Source organism: Nothobranchius furzeri, chromosome 6, assembly GCF_043380555.1.
Source record: "Nothobranchius furzeri strain GRZ-AD chromosome 6, NfurGRZ-RIMD1, whole genome shotgun sequence".
Taxonomy (NCBI): domain Eukaryota; kingdom Metazoa; phylum Chordata; class Actinopteri; order Cyprinodontiformes; family Nothobranchiidae; genus Nothobranchius; species Nothobranchius furzeri.
In genome coordinates, this window is record NC_091746.1 from 80,029,420 (window position 1) to 80,049,360 (window position 19,941).

Below are 19,941 nucleotides of genomic sequence, written 5' to 3' on the forward strand. Positions count from 1 at the left end.
CTTGGTAGGTCATTCCACATTTGTGGAACGATGCATCAGAAGAGTCTGGATTGTCCTGAGCGTGGTGTAGGCACTGCTAGCCGACGATCCTGTGATGACTGGAGCGGCCGGGCCGAGACGTAAGCCTTTGCAAGAGGATTCAGGTAGATGGGAGCCGTACCATCTCAGACTTTGTATGCTAGTGTTAGCAATTTGAATTTGATGCCTGTGCTGCTAGTGGTAGCCAGTGGAGCTCAATGAACAGAGGGGTGATATGTGCTCTTTTTGGCTGATTGAAGGACAGACGCGCCGCTGCATTCTGGACCATTTGAAGAGGTCTCACAGTACAGGCTGCAAGACCAGTTAGAAGGGCGTTGCAGTAATCGAGGCGAGAGATGACAGTAGATTGCACCATGAGCTGGGTGGCATGTTGTGTCAGGTATGGTCTGATCTTTCGTATGTTATACAGCGCAAAGCAGCATGAACGGGCAACAGAGAAAACATGATCTTTAAAGGTCAGGTGTTCATCAATCACAACACCCAGATTTCGAACTGCCTTTCAAGGAGCCAGAGATAGGAAGTCATTTTGGATCGAGATATTGTGCTGCATGGATGGTTTTGCTGGGATGACAAGCAGTTCAGTTTTAGAGAGGTTGAGTTGGAGATGGTGGGATTTCATCCATTTTGATATGTCAGAGAGACAGTTTGATATTCGTGCTGAGATAGTGTGGTCGTCCGGTGGAAATGACAGATAGAGCTGGGTGTCGTCTGCATAGCAGTGGTAGGAGAAGCCATGTGATCGAGCGATCTCACCCAGTGAGGTGGTGTATATGGCAAAGAGAAGAGGTCCTAGTACAGAGCCCTGGGGGACTCCTGTGGCAAGATGGTGCACGGTAGAGGATTGTCCTAGCCAAGATACACTGAATGATCGTCCTGTGAGGTACGATTCAAACCAGGCGTGTGCTTTCTCTGTGATGCCCATGCTAGAGAGTGTGGACAAAAGGAAGCCATGGTTGACAGTGTCGAATGCAGTCGATAAGTCGAGCAGGATAAGCACTGAGGATTTGGCAGTCGCTCTAGCTTCTTTTAAGGATTCAGTCACTGCTAACAGAGCAGTTTCAGTGGAGTGGCCCTTTTTGAACCCAGATTGGTAAGGGTCAAGCAGACAGTTTTGTAAGAGGTATTCTGTGATCTGCTTGAAAGCCACCCTTTCAATGATTTTGAACAGAAAAAGGGGGAGAGAGATAGGTCGGTGGTTCTCCACATGATTTGGAGGAAGAGATGGTTTTTTAAGCAGCAGTTTAACCTGAGCATGCTTGAGAGAGATGGGAAATGTATCGGATGTCAGTGAAGCGTTGATCACATGTGTGACTGCTGCGGCTACTGTAGGAGCAATAGCTTGGAGCAGCTTAGTCGGAATGGGGTCAACAAATGATTCATCAACATTCAATATGCCTGCCAGCCAATGACCCGGATCATCTGCCTGAAAAGTCACAACCTTCTCTGGACCTGAAAGCAAAGAGCTACACCAGCAGAGTGATGAGCTCCATGGCTGAACAAGATGTTTTTACCCCACTGGTTTGACCAGAAGGTGGAATCAGCATCACTTGAAGGTGCAGTGAGCTTTAAGCCCTTTACGGAACAGAAACATTGCTTTTCTTTTAACATAGTCCCTAAGATCTCTTACATTTAGCGAAATAAAAGATAAACTTGTACGTAACATTTAGAACAAAATAAAGTAAAAAGAAAGAATATCGAACTTGAATAGAAGTTAAAAGAAAATTTGTTTTCCTTTCTAAGAAAGAGTAACAAGAGTTGTGCAGGTTCCTCCTACTCCATCCAAAAAAATCCCTCTTTATGCATGAAATTCACAGTTGACATGAAGTGACTTTTTTATTCTTATTCAGCTATCTGCCAGCACACGACTGACACGGTTTGGGGAGTGCATTTAATCCAAGACATGCAGAATCACACACTCACAGATCTTATGGTAAAAAAAAGAATCTTTATTTTAAAAACGGGAACTGAAGGTGCACTGGAAAAGCCCAGTGGAGATCGAGAACGGCAGCGCAGCGTTGGGAGTAGGGGAGCGTAGGAATGAGGGAGGGTAGGTTGGGTGCCGGGGTGAATCCAAGTGGGGTGTCCAGGAGAGGGAGCGAGAGGAGAGCGGGCCGGCCGGGAGGAATGGAGAACGGTGAGAGCTGCGTCAGGAAATCCTATGGGGCACAGGTGAGTAATCCGGAGGAGTCGCAGAAATCCCAAAGACGTAATCCAGAGAAGTCACAGAAGTCCAAAAATGTTCTAAAACCTGGTAACAGGTAAGCACAGGGAAAAGATCCAAAGGTTCACAAAAAATCCTAGAAACACTAGAGCACAAAATCCAAGAGTCGCAAGAGGGCAGGAAACTACCAAGCTGTAGTAATCATCCGGCGTCGAGGAGTGTTCTCCATTCTCCTTTTGAAGCCAGACCCGCAGATTGCAAATCAGCTGCAGATGGAGCCTCCCTCCCCTGAAACACACAACTCAAAGATGGGAAAATGAGAGGAGTACTCACCCCGGCACATGACACCCCTCCTGTTTCACCAGGTAGATAGAGGGGCGCCATAAAGCTGTGAAAGATTAGGAAGATTCTAAGGGCCCACAGCTGTCAGGGGCCCCAAAAATTTCAAAGTTGAATAAAAAAAAACAAAGTTTAGAAATCACAAGTACTTTACTTTGCAGTATTTTTTTCTCATTTAAGACATTAAACAAACAATCTTTTAGTCTTTATGAAATGTATATTTATTCAGCGGTCCCTACTTTATTTTGACTAATCAATTTGAACCCCCCCACCCCCACCCCTCCTAACGGCATAAAATGGTACAGTCCACATGGCCGAGTGGCGCGTAGCAGGCAAGGCCAGCTCACGCAGCAGTCAGACAGCACAATGCGCAGTAGTAAGAGGCTGCAGTAAAAAATATGTGCAGTCTGGGTGACAGAAGAGGAAAGAAAGAAAGAAAGAAAGAAAGAAAGAAAGAAAGAAAGAAAGAAAGAAAGAAAGAAAGAAAGAAAGAAAGAAAGAAAGAAAGAAAGAAAGAAAGAAAGAAAGAAAGAAAGAAAGAAAGAAAGAAAGAAAGAAAGAAAGGAGAAAGAGGACAGGCAGAAGAGAGGGCGTCAGTATGTCACAGTTTTTCTCAAAGAAAGGTGGGTTTAGTTAGTGAGTGGTTAAATTCAACCTGTTTGCTAGCTCTGATATCAACAGTGAGAGGAACTATGTTTCATCTAATTATGGTAAATGGGTTGTTGTCCTTGTCCCTACCAGAATCAGCAGCTGATGATATGTCAGCAGGTGTCCCCTCACAACCCAATGAACCTCAAGAAGGTGAGCAATGTAGCATGTTAGCTAGCAGCCTCATTTAAGGGGGTCTGTGGGAATCACTTAAGGCTCTCTTCTCTATCAGTACTATTACAAAGGAATATGAAAAGGCAATTTTTGGTCATAAACACATTGTTTTTCCACACTGGACAGGTTGAAGCATTGCTATTTAGTCTGTTAATGTAACATAAATTACTGTGAGATTATTACTGAGAAGCACCTTTTTGAAGGCACCATACAAGAAAAAAACCCTCTTCATCTGCTTAACACCTTGAAATGAAATGTTTCAAATCTGACTGAATTATGGGAGGTTTTACAAGATGTAATTTGTTTATGTAGCTTTTAGAACACAAACCAAAAATCAGTCATTTCCAAATAATTCATCAGAGAGCAAAACTGAAACAAAAGCTATTAATAATTGTAATAAATAAACTTTATATAACATTGAACACAATAAAATATGAAATCTAGTATTGATTATGGAGAACTACAGCTAATATCCTGCAGGAGTCTGTGCTGCATTTTCCCTGTTGTGCATTAATTTTAAAGACTGTTGTAACTTGGATAAAGATTTTGTCACAAATGATGGCCTATATTGTAACACATATCAATTTCATTATGTACAGAACCTGGACCCTCCCAATGTCAGGATTGGTCAGGACAAAGTATATACGTATTCATTCAAAGTTGTCCAACTTTAAAATTTTATGTAACCCTAACTGACTGTTTGAACTGTGTGCTTATTCATTTTGTGTCTATGATGAAGCCGTGGAGACTTAATATAGAAGTCACCTTGTGAGCAGTGAATCCTTAATTTTTGTCAGTCATACAGAAATACTTGATTTCAAGAGGAAAGACAGCTGAAAATGTAGTTATGTAAAGCTTTGACACAACATGGAAATTTAAATAGATATCCAAATTTGAATTTTATCATCAAATAAAATTTTAGAATAAATAAACACACTTTAAGGGAGTAATAGGGAAAAGGAGATTAACACCTTTCAGCATGTGCATTTCCTGCTTTTTCCAGCAGTGATATTACTAATTCTGTTGAAGGAAATTCACTATTTAATGAGAGACAGCTGGTGAAAATGATATGTAAATAAGTAAGAATGCATGTAGACCTACATAAATAAACAAAACTGAAACACTAATATAAAGTATATATATTACATTTTTTCTCCCTTCGAATCTGGGAGGGTGAAACCCCAGCTCCAGCTATGGACGAGCCCCCAGGGGGCCCAACTTGATACTTTTTCATGGGGCCCAAAATCTCTGGCAGCCCCCCTGGGTAGATACATTGTTTTTCAACCAATTTTAATACTTCTGTTTCCCACAGAACCATGTTGGAAAGCTATCTGCTCTCAGAGAGTCTCCAGCAGCTCTATTGCTGGTACCACTTCACATTCTATTTACATTTAGACTGAACTGCTGACCGGCACCACGCTCATCACTTCGGTTTGTTCTACAGACAAGATCAAGAAAGAGGAGAGTAAAGTGCTGACTATGGATGTGGAGGAGAAAATTGGAGTAAAGCATGCCAAAGCTCACGCCCCTAGCTTCACAAAAATGCAATCTACTGGTCCAGTACACCTGATGAGTTCTGCTGCAGCTGCTCTGAGTATTTTCCCCAGGTTCTAAACTCGTGTTTGGGTGGTTCTGGTTCTGTAGGACTGGAAATGAAGGCTCTCAACCCAGCTCCTCCTGCAACGACCCCCTTCCGCCCCTCTGCTAGGTATCAATAACAAGATTCCACCCTCTTTCTTCAAGAGGCCCAGCCCAGGTTAGAACCCGTTTCCCTGTAAACACAGCGCCACCTGCTGCTGTGAAACTCCTGTTGACTCATTGCTGCCCCGTGTGGTCAACTATGATCTGAAGAGATCCTCTGTTGTCCTCCAGCAGCACTGGTCCCGAGTCGGAGGCTCCACCTACAAAGAAAACCAACAACCCATCAGAGTTTATTTAAAAGATCATTCCAGCATCAGTCAGTTCTGACCAACCTGAACAGGTGGAACAACCTGAAGCCAGATAAGCTGGCAGTTTCTGTTCTGTTCTCACCACAGCTGGGAAAGGGCCTGGGGCTCATGGATGCCGCTGGTGGTGTAGATGTTAATCCCAAAGAATCACGGGCAGAGGAAGGAGGCATGAACAAGAAGAAGAGTGTTCACTGGGCAGCTGAACACCTTTGAAATGGATGAAGCGGAGAGGGGTAAGTCATGAGGTCAGGGTGGCTCGCTGAATCCCAACCCACCCATCACACCTGCCACTCACATACCCATTTCATTAACAGTCAGTGTCAACAGCAACAAGCAGGCATTTAAGATGCCTCGACACCTGTCGGTTCACCAAGGAGGCCGGGGTCAGGGGGGAGATCCGGGCTTCAGGCGCAGAGGTCATGGAGGTCCCAGAGGAAAAAACAACATGAGTGAGAAGTGGAACTGATGGTGTTGAGGTTCAGCAGCATCTTTGACCTCTGACCATGTCGTCATTGTAACGGTTTTCTCTACACAGTCATGTCCAAGAGGCCCCTCTGTCCTCACTTCAAGAGGGGAAGCAGGGATTTCCTCTTTTATCATCCAGTCATGAATGGATCCCCACTAGCTCCAAACCACCCAGCTAATAATCAACAGAGCGGCCAAAGTTTAATGTAATCTGTAACGGCTGAGAGACGTGCTCATCAATGTTTCCTAGTTCTGATAAAGTTTTGGTCAACTTGGCCGACTCAGACACTAACTTAGGACAAAGATCTAAACACATCACGTCCGTGTTTACCAGAGAACATCCTGGTAGAAAATCTTGTAAACATTTAACATTTGATTTAGTCAAATGAAGCCAATTTAAGAAACAAGAATATTATAATAAATGATTTCTGAGTTGATTAATATTCTGCAATCAGATCCATAAATGTATAATCTAGGATGACCACTGCTCCATTTCCATAAAAGAGGATGGGAGATCTGTGCATGCCAATAATGTCACACTATGGCGACGCCACACAAGCCATGTTAGGATCTTTTGGGGGGTTTTTTTGGCTTAGAGCTACGCCAGTGAGGTCAAATCACCAGAGCACGGGTGATTAACTCCTCGGCAGCGGAGAAGGTCAAGCGTGAATCAGAGACAGAAAATACCAGAGAATATGAGCAGACATGAACAATTGTATGTTAATTTTCTTTTGTTTGCACCTCTTTAAGAATGTGCCGTGCACAGGACATAGCTGCCTGCGGAGCTCATCAACAATCAGCGCTCCGCTCAAAAGAATCACCAGTAGACTGACTGAGTCCTTATAAATAATGCAACATAACATATTATTTTCACACTACTGTAATTATTGTCTCTTGGTTTTGTTTTTCATGATTATTTGTCTCTCGTGCTCATTTCATTTTATCTTATCTGTACAATGTTTTTTTTTCTACTTCTGTAAATTGGACTGTGTCCGGAATAATGAATATTTGACGTGACTTATTGTATTGTACCATATTTTATTAGTAATGAATGCATTTGGAAAAAAATGTACTTGTTTATTTGGTGTTGGAAATGTAAAAAAGAAAATATTTCAGCAAGTGCTTGAACAACAGTCTGTAAAGTCACTGTTTAGTACAATGATGTCTCAGTGATCAACACGACACTCAACCATATAGGAAACAAAGAAAAGAGAAAAGGGGGATCTGCTTAACTAGAAGTGATAAAACTAAAGGATTTTAATAGTCTAATCATTTTTGTTAACTTCTTATTGCCCATTTGTAATTTTTCTATGGAGGCCAGATAGAGTTTAAGATCAGTTTCTTTAAAATGATCTAAAAGGGGTATTTTTCCAGACCATTTTTTCTTATGAATTTAGTATTTTGCCAAAATTATAATAAGATTACTTATATATACTTCATCAGAGTGAAAGTTTGGATCATTAAACATGAATAAAATCATATGTTTAGATAAGGAAACATTTTGGCTAAACATCCTTGTGAGGTAGGACTGCATTTTATTCATAAACAGAACAATCCACAAAAAGATCCATCTTTCTGACAAAACGAACACTTATTGCATTCATAGGGAAGAAAACGACAATATAATTTTTAACTGGGTAAGGTAATAATTTTTTTTTTATTCCATTGCCATCTTCTTAAATAAGACCATCTATGTTTACAGACAGGGTTTGAATAAAGGTCAAACTGGGCTCTAATAAACTGTCAAGTTGACAAAATATGAAGATGGTTTAAGGCTTCCGGGGTGACATATCGCGATACTTGGCGAAGAGCTCGGGAAATCTCGCAGTGATCACAACAGGTGAGCACTAATTGATAAACATCCCATTTCTATTTTAGCCGGTTCTCCTTCATGGTTCGGGATTATAAATGATGAGTCGAGCATTTCTTTGAACCTTTTCTCAATCACGTCAGGTGATCACAAGAAACTCGAGTTTTACTCGTTTTAGCACCAGTTTGTGGGAAAATGCCCTCAAACAACAATAACCAGGTGGGTGGACAATAGGCCATTACAGATTGTGTTCGCCAATTTGTCCTGTTTTTGTATTTAAGTGGTTTTGAAATTTGATGCTAAAACTTTCAACAATTATATCCGCTTTTTATTTTTGTTTTGTTTGTATTGTTTCAGAAAGTGGCTCCTAGTGCAATAGACAGGATTACAAAGCTGCCCGTGGTTCGTTCAGCTTGTTCCACGCTGTCAGACCTGTATAAAGGTACTAAATGTAACCATTCCAACCTGAAGTTCTTGTGTGAAGCGCTGGAAAGCAGAATGACCGCCTTAAGCACCGCGGCCTACACCCGAATCTCACCTGCCCTTGGAAAACTGGAGCCCCAGAGTAAGTCCTGCTGTGGTTTCCTATGGAAATGATTGTAGTTATTTTAATAATGTTCTCTTTAAATGCTTGTAAGGTTTTTTTTTGTATTCTCACATTTTTAAAAAATTTGAATTCGTATCAGAATTGTTTAATTAGCATTAATTAAATTTCATTAGTAATAAAAGTAGTAGTAAAAAATTATTAATAAAAAAATTTAATTTAATTAGCAGAATTGTTAATTCACCATTCAAAGCCAATTCAGCTTATTTCTGTTGAAAGACTGGTTCATAATCCAGAATTGACTTTTTTGTACATATATTAGGGTTGGATGGAATGGGGCACATTAAGTTTTTCATGAAACTTTTCTATTTGCAGTTTCCATCGCAAATAGTGTCGCGTGCAAAGGTCTCGACTGGCTGGAAACCTCTTTTCCGGTGCTGCTGTCGCCCACAGAAGAGGTATTATCCCCTTTCCTATTTAATTCCAATAGTCTCATCATTATTGAGGTGAGTAAAAAAGTTAGTTTTGACTTGTTCACACAGGTTGTCGTCACTGCCAAGAACAAGATAATTGAGATTCAGGATGTGGTGAGCATTGCAGCCAGTGGAACTATTGATTGCGTTCAGCACACAGTGACGTGGGTGAAGGGCAGGGTGCTTCTGGCGGATGATGGCCTATCACTGGTGGACAGAGCCATCGGTGTAGCCGCTGTGGGTCTGGACTCAGCTCTGACCCTGTCAGAGGCTCTGATGGATCATGTCCTACCCCAAACGGAGGATGAAGGTACGCTGAATAAGTGTTTGATGTGAATGTTAAATCTTTTCCTAATGCTCGTCTTTCTCACCAGAGAAACAAGCCCACTTGGTAGAGGGTTTTGAGACGGCCACTCATGGTAGAAGTTATTCTGTGAGAATGAGCAACCTCACTGGGAAACTGTGTCGGAGGACCTACTATGCAGTTGGCTCTAAAATCCCATCATTTCAGGTGAGTACACTTCAAAACACCTGGTCTGATTCTGCATTAGGAGCCACTTCTACAAATAACTTATCTTTCACACTTAAAATGTTTGTCTTCATTGGCTGACACATTTTCTCATTGACTCGGCAGCTGAGAGAAAGTTTATCCAGGTCTACCCATCTGGTCCAGGACCTTCACACCAGCTGTTGGACCCTGGCTCTGAGCATTCAGGGACTGCCTCAGTACCTGCAGCATCAGGCGGGTTCCATGTTTGTCTTCATTGCCCACTTGTACAACTTGGGCTTTCAGTCACAAGGGAGACGGTCTCAAGGTCCACGCCGACGTGGCGCTGCTGAAGCTTTTCCCACGAAGGAGCTGGGTCGCCTACAGAACATGCCCACCTTCCGAATGAGGCCCGCCAGGACGGCACCACTAGAGAACGGCTGTAATGTTAAGGGATGTGTGAGGGGAAATTGCAACTGATGCTGGGCTATAAAATGAATATTTTTGGAAACTAATGTAAAATAAAATTCTGAAGCTACGTGAACTTTACTTTCCTCCTTGGTCAGGTGGCTGTTCTGACAAATCGGCATCTATGGGACACACACCGGTGTAGTTGTCCAACTAATCTCTTCAAAATACTTTTCATTCCAGAGGGACATCAGAATTGTGCAATTTTGCATGTGTAATGGTTTGTCCCCAGACTTATTTTCTACACTTCTAGTTGCTTAATGTCTGGTTAAATTTCATTAAATTCTACAGCTTCATATTAACAAATGCAAACACATTTAGTAAAAGCAAACTCAAACTGAATTTTGGTTCAAAAGCATTTTTCAGCTTAAACATTGTCTAGGGACAACTGCATAATTTAGGCTTAACCAGGTCTCTTAATTCTAAGCGGGCATAATCCTCACTCAGCCTTGATGGGAATACTGATGCTGATATGGCCTTTATATGGCTGGCTTCACTTAGTTTGGCCTTTGTCGTTCTAATGCCAGAATCAACTGGTTTGGGGTTTACATGGGATGAAATCAGACTTAAATATTTACCCATGGGGCTAATTAGATTAACCTGAGGAGATGCATTTGAATGCATGCTCGCAGACCTGAGGATCCAGGGATAAGTGTAGGAGGACCACCACCTTACCAGGTAAACAATGAAATGCATTTAATTCACACATTAGGTTTTTCAGCAAAACATGACTTTATTTGACTTCTGTGTTTCACTTTTGGCTGGACTCTGACTTGGATGTGGATGCTCTAAGGGAAGAGAGGCGGCGCCTCTTGGCGATTTGTTCCTGGCGCTTCTCCTTGGCCTCCTGTTGGCAAAAGGAAGAGTCAGTCTAAACTGAAACAAGCGTTTAGAAATATTAAACCCCAGCTCAAACACTAAAGTACCAAGTTATTAAATGGTTGTGTCCCGCAAAATAAACATCACAGGTTGGATCCGACATACCTTCATCCTCTTGGCCAGCAGCTTGGCGTACTCCGAAGCCTCCTCCTTGTTCTTCTGGGTGCGCTGTTTCTTCAGAGCAATGCGGCGGCGCTTGTGCTGCAGCACACGAGGAGTCACCAGTCTCTGGATCTTAGGAGCCTTTGTTCTGGCCTTCTTCCCTAGAAGAGTAAGAAAGGCAATCATGACAAAAAACTGAAAATAAAAAGAAGCTCTGTTAAAGTGTGAATCAAAATGGTGAGACACAATTTTTAATGTTTGTAAAATGACTCAATTAAAGAACATTTCTAAAATTACAAAAACGTTTGCTTGTTTGCTAGGGAGTTAAAATATTTTGAACGTAAAAAAAATAAGGATGCAAATCACTTTTCAATCTTTAATGTTCTTTGGTGCTTTTGGTAGTTGTAAATATAGATTATTTAAGATTTTTGAAAGCAGAACATATTAAAGTGGAACCAGAACTGGTTTATTTAAACTAAAATAGTCAAGAATTTGACAAAAGAACCCCCCCAAAAAAGCAATGAAATATAAATTCTCACAATGGTTTAATATAACTTGTTTAAGAATAAGCAATTAAAAAGAAAGTTATATGCGTGAAAATTTCATCACTTGAAAATGATTAAAGAAACAAAAATACATGATCTATGTTCATACCTTATTTATTTAAATCTATTAAGCGTTGTTGCATTTAGCCCATTGCTCCCCAAAGAAAAAGAAGCAATCTATAATTTATGCTGAAATCTTCTGGTGGAGCGCATCTTTAAAAACATACATGCATGCTGCTTAAAGCTAATCTCCAAATAGACTCTTGTCTGGGATCCTAAAGGTCTACATCCTGCTGCTTTAGCAGATGGAGTTGGTTCAGGAGCTCAAGCAGATCAGCGGGTTTCCCTTAAGGTCAGAACATTTGCTCAACATAATTAGCCACAACTGTAAGCAGCCAAACAGCTCCCACCTGAACCAACTGATTTTCATCAAACACCATCTTTTAAATATTTTGGTTCAAGCGTCAAGCTGCTTCTAATAGGGATGATCCAATCGCGTGATCGGAAATTGGGCCAGAGCACGTGATTTGAAAAGTATCGGAAGGTAATAAGGAAAAAAAATCTGCAATCTATCTGCAAAAAATAATTAATGATCAAGCTTTTGGTCAGAGACCTTCATCAGGAGTAGGGCTGCAACAACGAATCGATAAATTCGATGAAAATCGATTACTAAAAGCGTTGGCAACGAATTGCGTCATCGATTCGTTGTGTTGCGCAACTCTTCCAAAAGCCCCCTCCCCTCCTGCCCGCCGTTGCGCGCAGACCGGTGGAGAGCCGGCAGGTGTTTGTAAGACAGGGTATATACAGCAATCCTTAAGTAAAATTTACTACTTTTTAATACTTTTTTTTACTACCTTCAGAATTTTTTTAAAACCATCACAACACTAAATTGCAAGTGTTAATCAGCGACCTATTTACAAATATTTTAACATATATAACATACAAAAAGAATAGACTTAGAGACTCACTGATGTTGACAACGTATTGCACATATTTATTTTACTTAGAAAATAAGCCAGGCACTTCTGTTCAGCGGTTCAGACAGTTGACCACGGGGCCTGAAATGATGCACAATGACCACTGAATATGACATCATCATTATGTGACTGGATATGCTAAAGTAGGGCTGCTCGATTATGGCAAAAACAATAATCACGATTATTGTGACTGAAATTGAGATCTCGATTATGTAAGACGATTTTTCAATTTATGTAGATTTTTATTTTTATTCAGTCATAAAACTGCTCAGGGCACAATCAGGGCAAAAATAAACAAGAAACAAGATGATCACTAAAATAACTCCTGATTCCCAGTATAAAAAGACCAATATACTTATAGCTCATAGTCTATGACCCAAGGGCTATAGACCTTGGTTTAACTCATTTAAGTCTAACCAGAACAGAACCAAATACCAATATCTTGCAAATACTGACAGCAAGAATTATACAGTGGCATTTATAACAAATGCATGCAAATTGCTGTTCATTAAATGTTGCATAGCATTTATTGAGTCATGTCAAGGTGCTGTAGGAGCGTGCACTAGCACCATGTCCTCAGAGAGATTAGTTATTTATCAGCGTGAGGAACTTATTTCTACCTTATTTATAAACTATTTATTTACAAGTTCATCAGTTAATGTAATAATTGCCCCAACCACAGCTGCACCCCCCAACCCGGTCTCACAGCAATCACGGGCACGCTGCACGTGTGTTTAGCGCGCCGCACGCGCACATTTAGCCGTTTTTAGCGGCTCAGGAGCCCGCAGGTACGGTGTGTGTCACTCACTCTGGTTACTCCAACAAGGAGCCGGCTCCGAGAGCTGTCTTTAGCGACCGACACATCACTACATCATTCCCTTTCCTAATGTCCTGAAGAACGGTCCGGAGCGCAGACGGAGTGTTTAGCTAACCTGCAGGAAATGTCGACGACAGTTATCCAGAAAGTAGCTAAGGGTTACCAGAGATGTTTCTGAGGTGTTCGCTAGGTACTTTTAAGATTTAAAAAGTCAAGAAGCGGGTCTGAGAAGCTGTTAGAAATAGCGACAAAGTCGCTAAGTTAACTTGGCAACACTGGGAGGAGCGCTTCATTTGCAACTCAAGGCAGCGCAAGTGGGAGGAGCAAATAATCGGCTTGTTTTGTTTTTATAATCGTTCAAAACATTTCATTCGGAATATATTCTATGTCGATGTTCAGAATACGACATCTGATAGTCTGAAAAAAATAATACCTAATTTGGAAAAAATAATACCTCTGAGACCAAATTTAACACTTTTAATGGCCTTAAATTTGACTATTTTTATTTATCACTTTTTAATACTTTTTAAAACCCCGCGGACACCCTGTAAGAGGAACATGGCAGAAGCAGCGAGACCCCAAAAAAGTAAAAACTTCTAAAGTTTGGGAGCATTTTCAGTTAAATCAGGCGAAGACATGCAACGTTTGTAGGTCAGACTTAGCATGGCACGGGGATACTACGGTGATGATGCAGCGTCTTAAACGCAAGCATGTCAGAATCATCAGCGAGGAAGGAGAGAGCTCTGTGTCCGGGTAAGTTAAAAACTTTTCAAAAGTGATTCACCCAAGCCCCGGATTATTACACAGGCTAGACATGCCCTAAGCTCGTAAAAAAAAGTCTATAAAACTGTAAGCGCGACGCGATTAGATAGGCGGGGGGGGGGGGGGGGGGGGGGGGGGGGGGGAAGACGACTCGTGCCGCTGCGAATCGGTTCCGCCGTCACATTCCCGCAGAAACTGGTTGATCACACCGGGGCCAGACTACTAACATGTGGCTTTACAACCACAGTGTCCTCACAAGCGAAAATGCTTTTAAAAGGGAGGGAGGAGTCCTAACTGTTGCTGCAGGCGTGTTGTGTGCGTGTAGTTATATACTGGTTAACCCTTTGGTGCATGATGGTCACTACAGTGGACAGGTACTCAAAATTGTTATTTATTTGTTTTTGCTATTAAGCACAGCTGTTGAAGACTTTATTGTATTTGAGCCCCTCCATTTGGACTTCAGTAAGTCAAGCCAACATATTTCATGTTCAGAATGCACGTGGTCCACTAAGGTGGACCTGTAATAAATTATTTGTAAATTATAAAATTTTACAAAAAATATTTGTTGAAATTTGTTTCACTCACACCTAAAGATGAATGAAAAAAATTGTTAAAAAAATCATGGGTGAAGATTTCATAATTCATGCATCAAAGGGTTAATATATTTTTGGGTTCAGTTGCTTTCATGTGGCCTAATGTGAGTCTATTTGGGATCATTGGAATGATCAGCAGCATCTCTTGATGTGACTTTATGGCAGTTGCCCAGGGCATCATCACAAGGAGAATGGCATTCATTTAGTTTTGTTTTATTTGGTATTTTTCAGTCATTTTTGGAAATAGTGATTAATTCACAGCCTATGTTTAATTTCATTTAAAAATTAGTTGTTTGACATCCCCAATTAAAATAAATGTCAACAGATGAGATCAAACAAAACAGATGAGAATTGCCCGTTTAACTTGGACCAAGCATTTTAGGTCACAGATAGATGTAGCTTAAGGTCTCTGTCTATACACCTTATAAGACAATTTAGGTGATGGCATGTTGGTTTTCTGCTATTGAACTGTTTTCTAATAATGTTGTGTTTAATAAAGTGAAGGAAGGAGAAAAATAACGTTTCCCTAGCAGTTTTAAAAAATGTCCCTATGTAATCCGATTAATCGATTAATCGTGTCGAGACCCCATCCGATTAATCGATTATCCAAATAATCGTTTGTTGCAGCCCTAATCAGGAGTGATTCATCCAAAAGGATCGGAAGAAAAAGATCAGATTTAACCGTTAAAAACAACAAACATGACACTTTAAATTCATCCTGAGATAGGTTTATAAATGAAACAACAATGTTTAAATTTTAATAAGTTCCTCTATATTAATGTTTGTTTCTTGTATGAAAACACTAACGTCCCAATTTAAGGCAGGCAGGGATTCAGACACCAAGATGCAGCCGTTAACAAGCAGGCTAACGCAAAGCTAACATGTCTCAGGAGAGCTACTGTCTGCAGCTTGGTGGCATCTTAAACCTGAGCCACGTGTGGTGTGCATACTGGGCATTCAACATGCTGGGATAGACAGAGCTGCATGATTCGCTGCCTTCAGACTACTTTCGCTTTCCCCTTCGGGCGTCAACATAAAAAACCACCGGCCTCCATTAATTCCCAGTTTGCCAATAGGGCTGCAACGTTTCGTTGGCAAATATCGACAATAGAAATAGTCGACAATAAATTTCATTGTCGAGGTTGTCGCCAGATGTGTTTTTTTCCGACCGAGTGAGGCATCTCCCTTCATTACAATCTCTGCCGAGAGTCGCACATGCGCAATAGCTTCTCTGCTGAACGTCAACAGAAATGGAGGCGTCCGACACAGCAGCTACGTGTACCAAAACATCTAAAGTGTTGGAGCATTTTAGCCTGGATTCGGTGAATAAAAAGTCTACCTGCATTATTTGCAAAGCAGTCCTTGTGTATCACGGCAGCACCTCGAAGATGCACTAACACTTAAAGATAAAGCACGTCGGGCAGTTGAATGAAACAGTCTGACTCACCTCGGTAAGATTTAAATAACACGAAAACTAATACGTTTTGTTTTGGGTGTACGTTGTACACCTTTCAAACGTATTTTCGCTTTTAAAACAGATTTAATGTCATGCCCAACTGTGCCTGACTAAAGTATTTTAATTTTATTTATGCATTTATGTCTATACTTAGACAGGGCCTGTTAGTATGAATTGGCCTATCAGCAGCAAAGTTCAATAAAATATGCATTTTCCATTGAAGTACCATCTTTCTTGTGTTTATTATCATTTTGCACACAATTAAAGCAATCTCATGCTAAATTTAAGAAAATTTTAATAATTATCCGATAAGTCGACTAATCGTTTCAATAGCCAATGACTAGTCAACTATTAGTCGTTAGTTGCAGCCCCATTTGCCAATAACAATCCCAGTTCACAGCAAACTCCGACAAAAACGCAAAGCTAGCCATTAGAGAAAGTTACAATAAACAAAGAGAAATTGCCAACAAACTGCAACTAAAATCGTCAACTGCATCTTTTACCGGGAGGCGTGGGATAGGGCCCCTACACCTCGAGGACAAACATTACGTCTCTAAAGCTGATCTTCATCCGCGTACGTCACACATCAGTGATCAGGAAGCAGAAAATCCACTAACTAGGAGATCGTTTTGGGACGCTGCTGTGAAAAAAGCAAAGTGCTAACTGGAAAAGCTTCCACAGCTCACACTGCCAACGGATTATGAAAGAAGAGATAATGCTAGTAACGCGCCGATTCTCCCTGATGTAAGAAGCGAGTCTACCGTTTCTTTTGGTAGTTTTTGTGTTTACATGATCATAGAGCACAACGTTCTGTGACTCTTCAATAACCAGTAAAAACGCTGGCAGTCTGGGGCTTTATCAGGAAACGACTGGCAGTGAATGAGTTAATCATGGTACTCCCAAAACAAGTGAAACGTGAAACAATTTGGATGCGTTTTCTTATTTTAATGCTTTCCTGAAAAGTATTGAATCAGGACTATCGGCAGATACTCTAACGTGATTAAAACTTTTTCTAATGAAGAGAAGATGCTCAACAAGCTTCCTGAGGTTAATATAAATCTAGAACTTTGTTAGGGGTCCCACAAAGTTAACTGAAAACGCATACATGCAAATACTAACCTTCTTTGGTCAGGGGTTTCCTCACTACATACTGCCTCACATCATCCTCCTTTGCCAAGTTGAAAAGCTTGCGGATCTTGCTGGCCCTCTTAGGACCAAGACGGCGAGGGACAGTGCTGTCGGTCAGTCCAGGAATGTCCTTCTCACCTAAGATTGAGTAAACATAACAATTATGACTTTGTAAGAAATTAGTTTAAAACAATCTAAAAACAAACTTACTACAAAAAATAAAAAAAGACATCTATCTTTTAGTGAGCTCGAGGCTTTTAAACATTAATACTCGCTTAACCCACCATCTTTTACTCATTTAAAAACACCAACAAGGTTAATGTTTCGATACTGAGCTCAGAGACGAGTTCAAATTTAAAGTAAAGCATCTCATACATCGCTGATGTGTCCCAGTGCATCTGCAAGATGTATTTAAAAACCAACTTCTTTTCTAAAACAGCTAAATGAATTTAAACAGGGGTCTTTTGTTTTTCTTTTAGGTTCCAAGACAAATTTAGCAAATTAGATATAAAATTTGAAACTTTTTTTAAACAAACAAACACACACACACAAGGCAGCAGTAAATCATTGCGCTATAACATTGAGAGAGCATTGCAGTTCAACCATCCACTTCACAGGTCTGGTCGCATCTGGTGAGCAGCTCTACAGTTACTCTGGCAACACGCTGTCCCCCCTTAATGACTATGAATAAGCCAGAAAGGATCTCCATGGTGTGCCACCCACACAAATCCCACATTAAACATAAAAATGTCTAAAGAACACACAAACAGACAAGTAAACATATATTACAATGGTCAGGTTCCCTTTGTTGACATTTTTTGTCAACAAACTGTTTCCATCAGCACCACAAAGAACACATTACCTTTCTTGATGATGACCAGATTGAGAACGCTGAGATTGGCATCAACGATGCAGCCACGCACAGACTTCCTCTTGCGCTCACCGGTTCTTCGGGGACGGTAGCAAGAGTGACCCTTGCTGAGCAGCAGACGCACGCGGCCATGAGTAAGTACACCCTGCTTCATGGGGAAGCCCTGCTTGTCATTACCACCGCTGATACGCACCACATAGCCCTAAGAAACAAAACAAAGTTACAACTCTGTCTTCCATGCGTCACATTTACTTTTGAGAGTATTTAGTTAATTCCATATACTTAAGGCTATCTAAAAGCTACTTATTGCCACCAATTACTCCATTATAAAACGATGTCCACGTCGTTCCTAAGTTTTATAAGCTAAATTGAAGTGTACTGTAGGTTTTTATGACAAACGTACAATTTCTGCAACCATTAATTTCAATAATTCCCTTAGGTGTTCTCCTGCAATCACAGCTAACAGACTGAATCTTTAGGCATTTTAAGTACTTCACACAAGTCTACCTGAAGAAGACCATCGCCAAACACTGTAGATAATCATACAGCTAAATTTGCTGTAAATAAATGAGAGAGCATCGCTGTTTCAATCAGCCAAGGTTAGGTGGGCTGTCGTATCTGGCAGCAGCTTCACTGTTAATCTGGCAACACGCTGTCCCGCCTTAATGACTACAAATCAGTCAAGAAGGATCTCCTTGGTGTGCCTTTTATGTTTATGTATTGAGCAGATGCTTTTGTCCAAAGCGACTTACAAGTTATAATCGGCATGTTGCCCTTGAGGCTAACAACAACAACAAACAATTTCCAGTCAGTCGTAGGTGACAGTAAGACAGCAAGATGAATCGTGGAGAGGAGGGAACAAGGAGTGGACAGTAGAGAAGGGGACGGGTGCAGAGGGTGATAGTTTAGAAGATGCTCTCTGAAGAGCAGAGTCTTCAAGAGTTTCTTGAAAGTCAAAAAGGAAGCCCGTTCTTGTGGTGCTTGGTAGGTCATTACACATTTGTGGAACGATGCATGAGATGAGTCTGGATTGTCCTGAGCGTGGTGTAGGCACTGCTAGCCGACGATCCTGTGACGAACGGAGCGGCCGCGCCGAGACGTAAGCCTTTGCAAGAGGACCATCTCTTAAAAACTTGTTTCATTTTAAGATGCTTACCTTCCACTCATCACCCAGAGAGTCAGCAGCCACTTCAGTTGCCATACGCTTCTCATAAAAGATGCGCAGCTTTCGCTCATCATCAACTTCAATCAGCTTCTGACAGCCAGTAGCGGGGAATGAGATGTTTAGCTGCAGGGCGAACACACAACAGTGACCAAGCAGGTCAGAAGAGTTCTTTTTCAAGGCACTTATCAAGTTGAGGCTTAGTTTAGCAAGAAAGCAGGTGAACATTATCATGATCACGTATGTAAATAAAGTAACAAGTATCGGTACATGGAACAGGGCCGTGTGTAGACACTATCCACACAGAAACTCATACGGGGGCCTGCTAGCTTCTCTAGCGGCTCCACTGCATTTAGCTTCGTAACATTGCCATTCGAACTACTGACATTAACATACATTGATATTTATTGACTTAGTGATTAAGTCTGGCTCTCCATCTCCTCTAACTAAAGTTACAACACTGGTCACTACATGTGGCAAAGACTTGGAGCTGTGCGGCCATGTTTTTCCAGCTCAACTTCCAGTCAAGCTAGTAAGCTAACGCATTACAATCAACGCTCATCCTCAGCGACAATGTCACAAAATTTGTATTAAACAGGTCCGCTTTATAATTAGAAGTCCCAGCTTAAAATAAATGTATGTATTGCATTTAGAATCGCACCACAAAGAAAACTATAAACGGTTAAACTTTGTACCTTCATTTTGCCGAACCGACTCAACAACGGTCCGCCACGGGAAAGAGGCCGGATATCCGCTCCACGATCTCACATAGACACACCAAATCTCGCGATAACTTGGTCGAGAGAATTACAGTTGATATATTTAGTTCAAAACAATCAGCTAATGAAGTAAAGTCATTAATAGCTGTATCAATAGTCGCAATTAAAACAATCAAGGGTGGACATTTGTATAATGAAGAGAAGCGATGATTTGGGACAATTTATGGAGTTAGTACTGATTTAGTCCACCAGAGGGTAGTAGAGACCACAATCCCTCTTCAGTGATTTTTTTCGTGTGAAAAACATATTTTTAATTAGTATGATTATTATTATTTGAAGCTACGTGTTGTAAAACGTAGCTGAAAATTTTAGT

General features: G+C 41.0%; 2 protein-coding genes across 2 annotated transcripts; one reads left to right on the forward strand and one right to left on the reverse strand.

Moving 5' to 3' along the window:
* Positions 1-7,636: 7,636 nt before the first annotated feature.
* Positions 7,637-9,633, forward strand: LOC107375253 (perilipin-2). The gene is made up of 6 exons (XM_015943680.3): positions 7,637-7,804; positions 7,943-8,150; positions 8,505-8,587; positions 8,672-8,912; positions 8,977-9,113; positions 9,237-9,633. The coding sequence occupies exons 1-6, from the start codon at positions 7,781-7,783 to the stop codon at positions 9,567-9,569; spliced, it is 1,026 nt and encodes a 341-aa protein (XP_015799166.1). The 5' UTR covers positions 7,637-7,780; the 3' UTR covers positions 9,570-9,633.
* A 632-nt stretch (positions 9,634-10,265) lies between these two features.
* Positions 10,266-19,678, reverse strand: rps6 (ribosomal protein S6). Its single transcript, XM_015943682.3, has 6 exons — positions 19,545-19,678; positions 18,844-18,975; positions 17,679-17,889; positions 16,808-16,954; positions 10,542-10,699; positions 10,266-10,404 (listed from the first exon to the last, which is right to left on the reverse strand). Exons 1-6 carry the CDS (start codon positions 19,548-19,550, stop codon positions 10,309-10,311), a joined length of 750 nt encoding a protein of 249 aa, XP_015799168.1. The 5' UTR covers positions 19,551-19,678; the 3' UTR covers positions 10,266-10,308.
* Between the last annotated feature and the right edge of the window lie 263 nt (positions 19,679-19,941).

Excerpts from the sequence above, each read along its gene's own strand:
- LOC107375253 (XM_015943680.3), top strand. The coding sequence starts at position 7,781 with ATGCCCTCAAACAACAATAACCAG. Across the intron at positions 8,151-8,504 it reads TGGAAAACTGGAGCCCCAGA|TTTCCATCGCAAATAGTGTC; the intron begins GTAAGTCCTGCT and ends TTCTATTTGCAG. Across the intron at positions 9,114-9,236 it reads CTAAAATCCCATCATTTCAG|CTGAGAGAAAGTTTATCCAG; the intron begins GTGAGTACACTT and ends TTGACTCGGCAG.
- rps6 (XM_015943682.3), bottom strand. Across the intron at positions 17,890-18,843 it reads CTCTGGGTGATGAGTGGAAG|GGCTATGTGGTGCGTATCAG; the intron begins GTAAGCATCTTA and ends TTTGTTTCTTAG. Across the intron at positions 10,405-10,541 it reads TGCTGGCCAAGAGGATGAAG|GAGGCCAAGGAGAAGCGCCA; the intron begins GTATGTCGGATC and ends TTTTGCCAACAG.